Source organism: Canis aureus, chromosome 6 (genome assembly GCF_053574225.1).
Source record: "Canis aureus isolate CA01 chromosome 6, VMU_Caureus_v.1.0, whole genome shotgun sequence".
Lineage (NCBI taxonomy): Eukaryota > Metazoa > Chordata > Mammalia > Carnivora > Canidae > Canis > Canis aureus.
In genome coordinates, this window is record NC_135616.1 from 11,238,469 (window position 1) to 11,253,060 (window position 14,592).

The following is a 14,592-nucleotide window of genomic DNA, read 5'->3' on the forward strand; positions in this document are numbered from 1 at the left end:
CACTCTCACCATTTTTATTTAACATAGTGCTGAGCATCCTAGCCAAAGCAATTAGGTAAGAAAAAGAAATAAAAGGCATCCAAATTAGAAAGGAAGAATTAAAACTGTCACTACTTGCAGATAACATGATACTATATATAGAAAAACCAAAAGGCTCCGCAAAAAAAACTATTAGGCCTAATAAGTGAATTCATGAAAGTAGGAGAATACAAAGTCAACATACAGAAATCTGTGATATTTCTATACACTGATAGCAAATTATCAGAAAGAAAAATTAAGAAAACAATCCTATTTACAATTGCATCAAAAAGAATAAAATGCATAGGAATAAATTTAACCAAGGAGGTGAAATTCCCATATTTTGAAAATTATAAGACACCCATGAACAAAAATTGAGGATGAAACAAACAAATAGATATACCATGCTCATGGATCGGAAGAGTTAATATTGTTAAAATGTCCATACTACCCACAGCAATCTACAGATTCAGTGCACTCCCTATCAAAATTACAAGGGCTTTTTTTTTTTTTCAGAAGTAGAATCCTAAAATTTGCATAGAATTACAAAAGATACCAAATAGCCAAAGCAACCTTGAGAAAGAAGCACAAAGCTGGAGATACCATATTCCCTTATTTCAAACTATACCACAAAGCTATAGGAATCAAAACAGTATGGTGTTGGCATAAAAACAGACAGACAGATAATGGAACAGAATTGAAGGCCCAGAAATAAACCCCCATATATATGGACAATTGACTTACAACAAAGGAGCTGAGAACATACAAGAGAGAAAGGACAGTATCTTCCATAAATGGTGTCAGGAAAGATGGACAGCCACATGTAAAAGAATTAAACTAGACCACTATCTTACACCATACATAAAAATTAACTCAAAGTGGATTAAAGATGTGAATGTAAGACCTAAAACTATTCAATTCCTGGAAGGAAATAGGCAGTAAGGTCTATAACATTGGTCTTAGCAATATTTTTTATAGGTCTAATTCCAAAGACCAGGGAAACAAAAGCCATAAAAAAAATGTTATTACATCAAGCTAAAACCTTGTGCATAGTGAAAGCAACCATCATCAAAACTAAAAGGCAACCTACTGAATGGGAGATGATTTTTGCAAATCATGTATCTGATAAGGGATTAACATATATATAAAGAACTCATACAACTCAACAACAGAAAACAAGCAACCTGATTAAGAAATGAGTAGAGGGATGCCTGGCTGGCTCAGTTGGTGGAGCTTGCAACTCTTGATCTTTGGGTTGTAAGTTCAAGCTCCACACTGGATGTAGAGATTACTTAAAAAGAAAAATCTTTAAAAAAAAATGGGCAGAGGATCTGAATAGACATTTGTCCAAAGAAGACATAGAGATGGCCAATGTGCACATGAAAAGATGTTCAACATCATTAATTATTAGAGAAATACAAATCCAAACCACAGTGAGATATCATCTCCCACTGGTTAGAAAGTCTATTATCAAAAAGAAAAAAAAAAGAACAGCTATTATCAAAAATACAATAACAAGTGTTGGAGCAGACATGGAGAAAAGAGAACCTTCAAACATTGTTTGTACAAATGTAAATTGGTACAGCCACTTAGAAAAAAAAGAATATTACTCAGAATAGAACCGCCATATGATCTATTCCACTTCTGGGTATTTATCCAATGAATACAAAAACACTGATTTAAAAAAAATTAAACATCCCTATGTTCATTGCAGCATTATTCACAATAATCAAGAAATGGAAACAATCTAAATGTTCACTGATGGAATGGGTAAAGAAGATGTATTGTGTGTGTATATGTATATATATATACACAAGGTGTATATATATATACACACACACAATGCAGTACTACTCAGCCATAAAAAGAATGAAATCTTGCCATTTGTGATAACATGAATGGACCTTGAAGATATTATGTGAAGTGAAGTCAGTCAGATGGAGAAAGACAAATACCATGTGATATCACTCATGTGGAATCTAAAAACATAAAACAATGAACAAACAAAACAAAAGCAAACTCATAGATACAGAAAATAGATTGGTAGTTACCAGAGGGGAACAGGGGTGGGGAGCAGGCAAAATGAGTAGAGGGGGTCAATTGTATGATGATGGATGGAACTCGACTTTTGGTGGTGATTGCTTTGTACTGCATACAAATGAATTATAGTGTTACACACCTGAAACTTATATAATCTTATAAACTAGTTTTTCTTCAGTTAAAAAAAAGCCTGAACAGATTATTATTTTAAATTCCAGTTGTTCCATTTATCTGAGAATCTACTGCTAAAGCATCAATACTTTAAAACTCATTCTAAAACTCTTTAATGAAAAGTCTTGTAAAATAGATTGGACAGTTTAGTATGTACTTTCCGAAGTTGGATGCAGTGTGCTGAATCTTATTTACCTTTTCCTGTGTGACTCAGGACCATAGGATCAACCTTATTTATTGTAGTGTTGGGATACAGTAATGTCATCATAGGGAGAGGAGCCATTTGCCCCTCTAGTAAATAATGTCTTTGTGCCTGCGTTTCAGTTTTCTTCCTCCTCTCCTGCTGTAATTTTCCGTATTCTCAGTGTGTCTGCTGACAGCAACTTTTGACTTCCTTCTATTTTGGGGGTTTAATCTACTGATGAAACCCAATCAACCAACTTTCTAGAAAGTTCCAAGGGACGATCTATGGAATTCTCCAATGAGTGTCCAGGAATACTAGTGTGTGGACTTTGTCACATCAGCACTGCCTCTTAGAGACTTGTTTTCCTTACTTCTTGGTTTGGGACAGGGTTCCAGATGGGTGAAATGTTACAGTGCAAAGGCTTTCTGTGGAATGGAGAGAAAGGCTAAGCTAATTATATTATTCATAGTCTTTCAGTTTTGTTACTCCTTTGCAAAAAAAAAAAAAATTGGATCTTTCACTTTATTATTTTTTGGGGGGGATCTTTCATTTTAATAAAAAAAATCACAATTCTTAACCTAGGCAATATTTTTTCTGTTGTAAACTTAAATCATACCTCTAATATAATAATAAACAGCAAGCATATAGATGATTCACTTCCTTTTAAAAGGCGTTACAAAGAAGACAATGAATGATTAATATGAACAATCTGTCATGCCTCCAAAATAGATATTATGCAAATAGCAAGGAAGGTTTAGTCAACCTCCATCACTTCTTTTCTTTTCAAAACAATACAGATACACAGAAATTTTCTTATTTGTATTCTGTGAGTCAACCATCCTCTGTATCATAACACTGTCTAAACCTCAGCACTCTTAGTCTTAAATTTTAATGAGAGCACTTTTTCACTTTTTGTTATACAATAATGGATGGTGAGGATTCGTCATGTGTTATCAAGAGTAGCACAAAAACATGGTCTGCAACTCCCAGTGGAGTAGACTCACTCTTTAAAAGTAATACATGGTAGATATTTCATTCAACTATAATTAAATCTTGATCATTATTCCAGTTTATAGCCAAATATGAAAATAGCCTTTTGTTTTTTTAAAACTAATTTTAAAAATCTCTAGAACTAGTCTTCTTTAAGTGTTCCATGTGTTAAAAATCACTTCTTGGAGTGTGTAGTTGAAGCACACACCCTGCCATCAGTAAGACACAAATTAAATCGACTGCCTGGCTTAACAACCAAGATTTTCATGTTGCCACACATTATTTGGGCACTCATTTTCTCTTGGCCCTCCCCTGGGAGGAGTTTTACAATTCCCCCCCTGACAGCTATTACACAGTAGGCCAGGATACTGGCTTCTTAAAACACAATTTAGAGAGAAAACCTTCAATCTTTTGGCAGTGTCTATCGGAAGATTTTTTTTAATGCCTTGTAAAAAACAAAGCTGTATCTTTCTGGGATTAAATTTATTTTTCCAAACAGACGAAAATAAACTGAGTTTAGGCTGGAAATTGAATGAGTATCAATTTGAGAAGTACATTTTACCTTTCAAAGTGGATTTAGGCATAGATGTGAATATTTTATAAGCTGTACAAACTCTGAATCGCTAAATTAGACGCAGGTGCAATTTGTTATAACTCCCAAAAATATAAGAACTCAAAACATTGGCTGAATTGTTTTCTTTTAAAATCTAAAAACTAATCTTCTTGAAACATCTGGATCTCTTGAAATTAATTTCCATTTAAATTTCAATACAGTTTGATAACAGTCATATTTAGGTTGCTGTCATTCTAGTCTAGAGGGGCACCTTTAGATTGATTATGGTTGCTTGATCAACAGAACAAAATCTTGGCCTCAAGTTTCCATGTATTTCTCCATTTTGTTTTTGTTTTTGTTTTTTAAGATCTTGTTTATTTATTCATGAGAGACAGAGAGAGAGAGAGAGGCATAGGCAGAGAAGCCGGCTCCCTGCTGAGCTTGATGTGGTACTCTATCCCAGGACCCTGGGATCATGACCTGAGCCAAGGCAGATGCTTAACCACTGAGCCACCCAGGTGTCCATATTTCTCCATTTTTAAATGATTTACAAACTTCAAGCATGTGAATATTGGCAGTTTTTACTACCTGTACTTTCGGCCCTTCTATTTCCCATTGGTTTCTTTATCTCTTATATATCCTTTCCTGATAAGAAAGTTGGATATGGTTGTATTGGAGCAAAAGTTATCAATTCAGTCCATTCAACTTCCTTTTTGCCCCAGGCTGCCTTATCCCCCTTCTTATGACCGACCCACTCCTTTAACTGTACCTTCAGTCACATCAACCATTTTTTATTCAGCCCTAGACAAAGAATACTGTCCATGGTGTTGGCTCTACCTGAAAAACGTGGCACATTCATCTAATTCCATGTTGCAGTATTAAAGTTGAATTATAGAGCAGGATTGTCCATTCAGTGAGCAGCTGGAGCTTTTCCCTTGCACAAGCTCAAGACCTTACTTTTATGGCTACAGTAATGGATCCCAAAGTAAGGAATTCTTACTTCATTGATGTCTATCAAGAAATAATCAACGCCTTGTTTTGGATCTTCTAGGAACTAAAGAGGTTGTTGTAAATGTGGACGATGATGGAGTAATTTCATTGAACTTTGAATGTGATCAGATGACTCCAAATTCTCAGTTCAACTGGTCCAAGGATTATGTACCCACTGAGGACTCTCCACGATTAGACATTGAAAGCAAAGGCAACAAGTATGTACTGTTTCATTCATAATAATGGGTTTCCTTTTCATGATAGGAAAGTAAAGTAAGCTCTTTGCTTTCTTTTTTTTTAAATATTTTATTAATTTATTTCAGAGAGAGAGAGAGCGAGCAAGTGGGGTAGGGGCAGAGGGAGAAGGAAAGGGAGAATGTCAAGCAAAGTCCTCACTGAGCATGGAGTCTAACGCTAGGCTCGATCTCAAGATCCAGAGATTCGTGACCTGAGCCAAAACCAAGAGTCAGATGCTTCACTGACTGAGCCACCCAAGCACCCCAGCATTTTGCTTTCTATTTCGAATACTTGATAAAAGGGGATGAAATCATAAATATTTTATATCTAGTCATGTAAAAAGTAATAACCAATGTCAGCCTTAAAAAATAACAATCCTGGGATCCCTGGGTGGCACAGCGGTTTGGCGCCTGCCTTTGGCCCAGGGCGCGATCCTGGAGACCCGGGATCGAATCCCACGTCGGGTTCCCGGTGCATGGAGCCTGCTTCTCCCTCGGCCTGTGTCTCTGCCTCTCTCTCTCTCTCTCTCTCTCTCTCTCTCTCTGTGACTATCATAAATAAAAAAAAATAAATAAATAACAGTCCTTATAAAGTACTTCTCATGTTATTTCAGTTTTAAAAACTTTCTCATATATTATCTCATTCATGATGTTAGAAAAGCTTTGATTGATGTAAAAGCTTTAATGATGATTCTGATTATTTTATGAAATTTTGTCATCTTAAAGTAATGGTGTGGATGCTTATGGGGAGAGAGCAAGGAAGAACTTGATATTTGCTGGTTCAAGTTATGGTGAATTAAATGGATTAAGTCTAATTTCTTCTGCTTCTTTTACCACCACTTATGAGTGACATGATAACACATTGGAAAGAACTCTGCATGGGAAGCACAAAATAGATGAGTTCTAGTCCCAGCCCTACCAGAGGCCAGCCGTGTGACCTGGGGCAGCTTTTAACTTCCATGGGCCTCGGATTTCTTTTTCTATAAAATGGGAGAGAGTGAAGGAGATTAATTTTGTGATCAATTACTCCCTTTCACATCCAAGATTCTATTTTCTTTTTACTTTGCTTTGCTTAGCAAGCTTTATATTTTTATAGTGCCAACCATATTGGATTTCATTTGGTAAAGCAACATGCTTTTAAGTATTATTTTTATTACAAAGAAGCCCAAAATATCTCAGAAATAAAGAAATCATAATTTTGTTAGAGAATGGCAAGAACATGCTGAATATAATTAAAAGACATTTTTTCTGTCTATGTGCTATAAAGTCCTTGAAGTGAAACATAAATTTAGTCAAGAAAAGACCATCAAACTATAAATTTTTCTTCTAATTTGTGCTCTTGACTAACGTTTATATGTTTGGCTGATCTTAGACACATTGACTAGCAACATCACTCACAAAAGCTAGAAAACACAGTGAACTAAGCCATTGACCCATTCACATATTCATTCCATAAATATTTAATAAGCACACATGCTGGAAGACACAGAAGTACATAAACCAGATCTTGTCCCTAATGGCTCAATGACTATATGGTAGAGACATATAGATAATCAAATAGGTGATACCAACACAGTATGATAAGCTCAAAAAGAGAAGTGTAGGGAATCCCTGGGTGGCTCAGCGGTTTAGCCCCTGCCTTTGGTCCAGGGCATGATCCTGGAGTCCCGGGATCAAGTCCCACGTCAGGCTCCCTGCATGGAGCCTGCTTCTCCCTCTGCCTGTGTTTCTGCCTCTCTCTCTCTCTCTCTCTCTCTCTCTGTCTTCCTATCATGAATAAATAAATAAAATCTTTAAAAAAAAAAAAAAAGAGAAGTGTAGAGGATAATATAAGAGAGGCACTTTGTTGTTCAAAAAAGGTTCTGCCCTGTGGGAAAATATTTTTTAGGTTCCCCAGCAAGGGCAAATCAACTAAAAATACCTCTGTTGGGGATGGGTATTGATATGCAAAAGAACTTGGACATGAGATATTTGTACCAGCTCCCCACTCTGCTCACCAGGAGGAGGTCAAGAGAGTCTCCCTAGAAACAGCTTGAATGGGCAGGTTTCAGGTCAGTAGGAAATGGGAGCAAGTGCTGCCAGCCAAAGGAGTAGTCTGTGCAGAAGCCTAGAGAAGCCCGGGAGGCCATCCCACAGATGCCACACAGCCTCCCTTCTAATGAGAGTATTCTGTTCCACAGGACAAAAATGACCTTCAAGGACCTGGGGATGGAAGACCTGGGCATTTACTCCTGTGATGTGACAGACACTGATGGAATAGGGTCCAGTTACTTGATCGATGAAGAAGGTAAGTTTTCAATCCTTTCAAAGGCTAACACTGCTTTGATTCAGCAGTGATCCTCTAGGGTCAAGTGACTTTTGTTTTAGTAGTTCAACTTTCATTTTTCTTTTTTCCTCCCTACAGAGCTGAAACGTTTACTGGCTCTCAGCCAAGAACACAAGTTCCCAAGTAAGTGTCCACAGTGCATCCACAGAGTTTAGTGGTCCTACCGGGTGGTGGCTCCTGGAATAGGTCAGATGATAACTCTGACAAGATTAAGAGAAGAGGCTCTTAAGAACACATAATGGTAGCTACAAGTACACTTTCCAGAAGTACTGCTTTTATCTTGGCCATTGTTCTAAAGAGATACAAATACTAACATAGAAAATACATTCCATGCTGTTACATGGTGAAGTGTCAGGTTACACAGGTGTAACAGCTGAGTAAATTCTTCACTTTTCTCCTAATATGGGATTAGGATTTTGGAATCCCATATATTATATGATTCTGGATAATTCACATATTTTTTAGGCAAAACCATCTCTTCCTAAGCGATTTCATGTTAGCACTTAATAGAAGAATCATACCTCTAAGTAAAGGTAATCTAAAGACTCTGTCTACCATTTTAAACTCCTGGAAAATAAGGTAAAGATGCCTTAGTCAGAAAAAGAATCTCTCTGAACTGTCTATGAACTTCAATTAAGCACTTTCCACATAAAAGATTAAATTTCACTGTTGACACCTAAAAGAAGAGAAAGAGGTCTGAAATGATACTCGGAAAGTTCCACTGACCTGATAAGTTCTCTTGCCATGGTTATCTATTGGCCAAGGTGATTATCTAGAAAGTTATACCTGGAGTTTGAGAAAACAAGTAGAGAGTAATAACACATACTCACTCTTTTAAGTTAGGAATTTTTTATTTTATTATTTTAGTCTTTAGTCTCTAGAATGCAACTTCTTCACCAATACAGACTTTTCAGGAACTCAAGAAACTATACCGTGACTCCACACTAGAGGCAAAACCTTATATGTTTGTATATGTGCATCTTTCTAGGAGGAAGGTCTATAGGTTTCCTGAAATTCCCAGTAAAGGCTGTGATTACAAAACACACACTGCTCCAGAATTGCCTGACTTCTTTGCTATTCCCCAAATGCTTGTTCCATCCTGAGGCTGAGTGTTGGTGACTATTGACCTCACTTGTTATATTCTCAAAACTGACTTGGCTCAACAAAGCAGCACAGTGAGGTGCCCATTGCGTGTGGTTGCAGGATACAGACTTCCTGAATTCTGGGAGAGAACCATTTCTCCCCTGTATGCTTATTCACCATAAAACTGGAAAAGTATGGTATGCCTGGGTGGCTCAGTAGTTGAGCATCTGCCTTTGGCTCAGGGTGTGATACCAGAGTCTCTGGATCAAGTCCTACTTGATCTGCCTCCCTCTGCCTGTGTCTTTGCTTTTTCTCTCTCTGTCTCTCATGAATAAATAAATAAAATCTTTTAAAAAAAAGTTTTAAAAAAACTGTAAAAGTAATACTATGAATGGTGTTTTAAAGGTTATTATTGTTTTTTAATTGTATGGAAGGTAGAAGTTTGGCCTGTATTGTCTTTGTTCTGTACTTTTGACCCAGTCTATGAACTTGAGCAACTCAATTTTAATTTCCTCATGTATTAGTTTCTTTTCTAGAAATGGCTGTTGTAATAATTTATAGCACCTACTGTATAGAGATGCTGTGAGAGATCCTTGAAATTTTCAGGAAAAATATGAATATTGATTGAAAGCAACAGTGACCCTCAAAAAACCCATTTGTAGAAGATCTGTCTGCAAGCTGTATGGGATGCTCTCCCTTCATGTCTCCAGGGCTGTGAAGTAGGTAGTGGAGGAGAGGCTCACTGTGCTGCACACAGCCAGACCCCATTAGTGATCACACCATCTCCTCTCAAAATTGGTGGAAATGGAGAGAAACAGCAGCAACCACTAATCTAGTTAGACAGTAAACATTGGCAAAGTGTCTCTAGGCAACAGCTAGTCCAAACAACATTTACATTTAGCTTAAAGGACAGAAATGAGACAACATGGGGTGTTACTGTTGAATTGGAGGTGCCCAAGCTTTCCTGACGTTCAATGATCATACAGGCTTGAAGACAGTAATTGCCCAATGTCACTGTCATGTATGCTGAGACATTTATTTTGCATAAGGATGATCACCCTAATTACTGGTTCTGGGAGGGAGAGTAGCAGCAAACTCAAGTTCCCTTTTTATTAGAGACCTTGTGTGGCATTTGGGTAGGGAAAAAGAAAGAACTCAAGAATGTGTTAAAAACTCTGACATGCAAGTATCAGTTCTCTTAACCCAAGGGAGATTTGCTTAGCCCATTGAAGCAGCATTTTATTGTATTGTATTGTATTGTATTGTATTGTATTGTATTGTATTATTTTATTTTATTTTTCTTAAAGGTTTTATTTATTTGACACAGAGAGGGCAAGCACAAGCAGGGGGAGCAGCTGGCAAAGGGAAAGGGGGAGATGCAGGCTCCCCACAGGGCTTCTTCCTGTGGAGAAGGAGGCCCCATGCAGGGCTCAATCCCAGGACCCTGGGATCATGACCTGAGCTGAAGGCTGATGCTTAATTGACTGAGCCACCCAGGCTCCCTGCAGCACCATTTAAAATAATATAGCTCCCCACACACTTTTCTTCTCCCCACCGCTATTAGATCAGCCTGATGACTACATAAATATTTTCAGAGATTTGATGATAGGATCAAAGTAGCATGTCTAACTTCACAATTTATACCCACTTCCTCTCCATAGATGTTGACACATCATTAAGTCTTTTCTTGAGATTTTATAAGATTTTAAATGGATCTTGTTTTTTACAGAATGTAATAAAGAGTGTGGTGCTCCTTTATCCCTTGGCACAGTAAATTCTCCTATTTTAAGCTATTTTCAAAAATATTTTGAAAACCACTAAACATATGCCTTAAACCTACAAAAAAAATAAATAAATGTTTTGTTGGAGCAAATTAACTACCAGAGAAAAGAATATAAGAAAATTTAAGACTGAGAAGAAGGAAAAAATGAAATGTATAAAGCTAAAAACAGAAAATAGCCTAGTTGGTCTTGCCAGTATTGATATTAAGCTGCAGTGTGGAGAGGCAACTTACTTGAAGATTTTTCAAGGTATTGTTAGGGAGATGGTGGAAGGTATACTTTGGTATTGTCAACATCCTGCACAATATCGCTTGGCTATTATCCCATGTGTCCACAAATATTTTATGTGTGCAGATATACAGAAGCACATATACATAAACAGTATCTACTTGGTATCTCCTCTTAGGTATCAATATATTATATTTTACACTTGGTAGTTGTAGGCTGTTTTTGAAGCAACTGGAGGAGGAAAGATCTACCAAAATATTAATAGCCAAATTTATAGAGAACACTTATTATATGCTGGAGTATTTATAGGATACTGAAATGGAGTATATATTATTATTAAGTCCAGTGACCTTAAAAAGCTTGGTTCTAAGGTGATTTAATTTTAGAAGTATAGACGCTGAGACCTGGAGAGGTTAGGCAACTTAGACCAGATGTACACTGTAGATACCTGTGGTCTGACCCTAACCAGGACATAAACTGTTACTGTGTGTGCACCTGCTGTTTGCCACCACGCTCTCTCTGGTGATTCCTGGTGGCCAGTGTTTAAGGTGATGTTCTTCTTACTCAGAGAGGACAGTGAAGACTAAGGGAGCTTGAAATGTCCAGGAGGGCATACCCCTTCTCTTCCACCACCACTCTAGGCCCCTTAGGTAACTGCATCACTCATGTATTAGATTTCCCAAAATGAGATCTCTAGACTTTTTTAGGAAAGATTTTACTCTCCTTCCCTCCAAGAGTTTGTAGCAAGCAGGAGTTCTCCTATAGGGAGAAAGCTTAGCTTCTGCTCTCACAACCCTGAAGTCAATCCATGATGCTTTACTCAAACACAACTCAACTGGCAAATCAGTACTGTTCTTCAGAGTGGACAGCCAGAGCCAAGGGGAGCACAGAATAGAGGGAATAACCTTGGTGTCAGCTCTGCTACCCAGATATGTTACTAACCTTTCCTGAGCCTCAGTATTGTCATCAGTAAAATGAGGAAAGAGGAAAACTCACCTTTATTTTCTTTTTAAAAGAATTAATTAATTAATTAATTAATTAATTAATTAGAGACACACAGAGAGAGACAGAGACATAGGCAGAGGGAGAAGCAGGCTCCCTCTTACCAAAAATCTGATTTCAGCAGTGTATTTTGATATATAAGTACAGTTTAACTTGAATAGGAGTTCATTTGATATGTTTAACATTAGATCTCCTAAAAAGCTTTGTACCATATTATATCTTGAGATTTTTAAGGGAAGAAAATAAGTCTTGAAGAGATAAAAATTGCATAGGACAGAGAAGATAATTGTCCAAAATTGACAACTGGGCAACATGTTTAGCATCTCTTATTTCTAAATAACTAAAGGCTTGGATAGCTTTTGCTCTGATTATGTGAAGACTAGGAATCTCAGGTATTCACACACCGGGCCCTTACTTTAATAGAGTGCAGTTTAGGTAATTTTTAAAAATATAGCATGACACACTCTTTGCTCTTCCTTAATAATCTCACTACATCTCTTTGAAATCCTACTGCTGCTAATTATCCACTAACCTCTATAGATCATCTATTTAACATCTTAACTCAGTGTTAACCACTGGAAGATCATTTTTTCTTTTTTTAAGTGGGTTTTCTTGCAGGTTGAAATCTTAATGAAAGATCATATCCTATAGAGTGCTATTCTCTGCTAGTAATCATCTATTGAGTATAAGCTTGAAAAGGACCTCTATTAGCAAATTTTCCTTAAATTCCAGAGAGCAAGTCATTGGGCAGCTGATCATGAAGTGCAATGAGAATTTCAGGGAGCCTGATGTGGGACTTGATCCCAGGACCCCAGGATCATGACCTGAGCCAAAGGGAGACACTCAACCACTGAGCCACCCAGGCATCCCAGAACTCACCTTTCTTGAGCACTGGTCATTATTCACATTGTCTTAATGTCTTTTGGTACTGTATTCACTCTTCTTGGTGGTCTTATGAGGCAGATAATATCCATGTTAGCAAGTGAGCGATGTGAGGTTTTAAAAGGAGAGTACTGTCCAAGGTCATGGTGCCTATCTTCTATGCATCATGGACACCCCTCAGTAGATGACATCTGAGCCTCTTTGAGTTCCACAATGGAACAAGCCTGTAACTGAGTTTCACAATGACCGTGGAATAGTGCATATGAAAGACATCCCTTAAAGCTTGGAAAGGATAGTTTGAGGATAAACACAAAGAAATATTGATGTATATTTGATACAAGTTTTGGAAGCTTACAATTTAAAATGTGGCATCTCTTGAAATTTTGAGATTAGTTTAAGAACTGTTTAGAGAAAATGAAGGGTCATGATTTCTCCTAAAGGAAATGAAGGGCTACTAAACTTGGAGAGACAGCCATGCTTTTCAATAAACTTAGCCCTGGAGGGCAAAACCATTGGCTGGAGGAGGCTTTACATTTTTTTTTTAAGACTTTACTTATTTATTCATGAGAGACAGAGAGAGAGAGAGAGAGAGAGGCAGAGACACAAGCAGAGATACAGGCAGAGGGAGAAGCAGGCTCCATGCAGGGAGCCTGATGTGGGATTCAATCCTGAAACTCCAGGATTATGCCCCAGGCTGAAGGCAGGTGCTAAACCACTGAGCCACCCAGGGATCCCCTGGGGGAGGCTTTATAGAGAACATTTTCAAGTTACAAGAAATTTAGAAAACTGTATTTGAGAGATACTAACCAAGTTTTAAAATTACACCCATATTCAAATGGCTTAAGCGATACAAGTATAAATCAGAGATACCATATGATTCCTTTACTTTCTTTGTGAGGCAAGCCATGCTGCATCTTAATATACCTTCTTTTTTTAAAAAAAATTCATTTATTTATTCATGAGAGACACAGAGAGAGAGAGAGGGAGAGACACAGCAGAGGAAGAAGCAGGCTGCATGCAGGGTGCCTGATGTAGGACTCGATCCCGGGTCTCCAGGACCACGACGTGGGCCAAAGGCAGTGCTAAACCACTGAGCCACCTGGGCTGCCCTTAATATACCTTTTTTTTTTTTTTTTTAAATTCACGATAGACATAGAGAGAGAGAGAGAGAGAGGCAGAGACACAGACAGAGGGAGAAGCAGGCTCCATGCCGGGAGCCCGACTCGCGATTTGATTCCGGGACTCCAGGATCATGCCCTGGGCCAAAGGCAGGCGCTAAACCGCTGAGCCACTCAGGGATCCCCAATATACCTTCTTAATAGTGACTCATGTATTAGCTTCTGAAAAATGTTGCCTAGTCTAAGAATTTAAACAAACTGATAAACCAGTGGGATGGTTGGAGTTTAAATGATACACTGGTTCATCTTGTATATGTCATCAACATTTTTTTTTAAGATTTTATTTATTTATTCATAAGAGGCACAGAGAGAGAGAGAGGCAGAGACACAGGCAGAGGGAGAAGCAGGCTCCACGCAGGGAGCCCAATGTGGGACTCGATCCTGGATCCCGGGATCAGGCCCTGAGCCAAAGGCAGATGCTCAACCGCTGAGCCACCCAGGCACCCCCTTTTTTAATTTTTTTTAAAGTGTCATCAACATTAATTCTGTTTTAAAATTCATTTTTAAAGACATTTGAAAGAACCTCCAAAATGAGTTAAATTGTTGAAAAAAAATAAAACTTAACCCCTTTCCCTATATTTTGAAGTAATTAAGATTATATAATGTTGGAGCTGAAAAATGTCTTGACCATTTTGGACATTCAGTTCAATCTCATTCATTTTTTAAAAGATTTTATTTAGGGATCCCTGGGTGGTGCAGCGGTTTAGCGCCTGCCTTTGGCCCAGGGTGTGATCCTGGAGACCCAGGGTCGAATCCCACGTCGGGCTCCCAGTGCATGGAGCCTGTTTCTCCCTCTGCCTGTGTCTCTGCCTCTCTCTCTTTCTCTCTCTCTCTCTCTGTGTGTGACTATCATAAATAAATTTAAAAAAATAAAAATAAATAAAAGATTTTATTTATTTGAGAGAGAAAAAGTACACAAGCAGTGGGGAG

General features: G+C 37.8%; 1 protein-coding gene across 4 annotated transcripts in view; it reads left to right on the forward strand.

The window, feature by feature from the left end:
* MYOM1 (myomesin 1) overlaps positions 1-14,592 on the forward strand; it is a 136,687-nt gene that overhangs the window by 98,356 nt on the left and 23,739 nt on the right. For all 4 annotated transcript variants that reach the window (XM_077900166.1, XM_077900167.1, XM_077900165.1 and 1 more), the window contains 3 exons: positions 5,008-5,164; positions 7,363-7,469; positions 7,587-7,631. In XM_077900166.1, the coding sequence (XP_077756292.1) occupies positions 5,008-5,164; positions 7,363-7,469; positions 7,587-7,631 (309 nt within the window). The remainder of the gene's footprint in view (positions 1-5,007; positions 5,165-7,362; positions 7,470-7,586; positions 7,632-14,592) is intronic.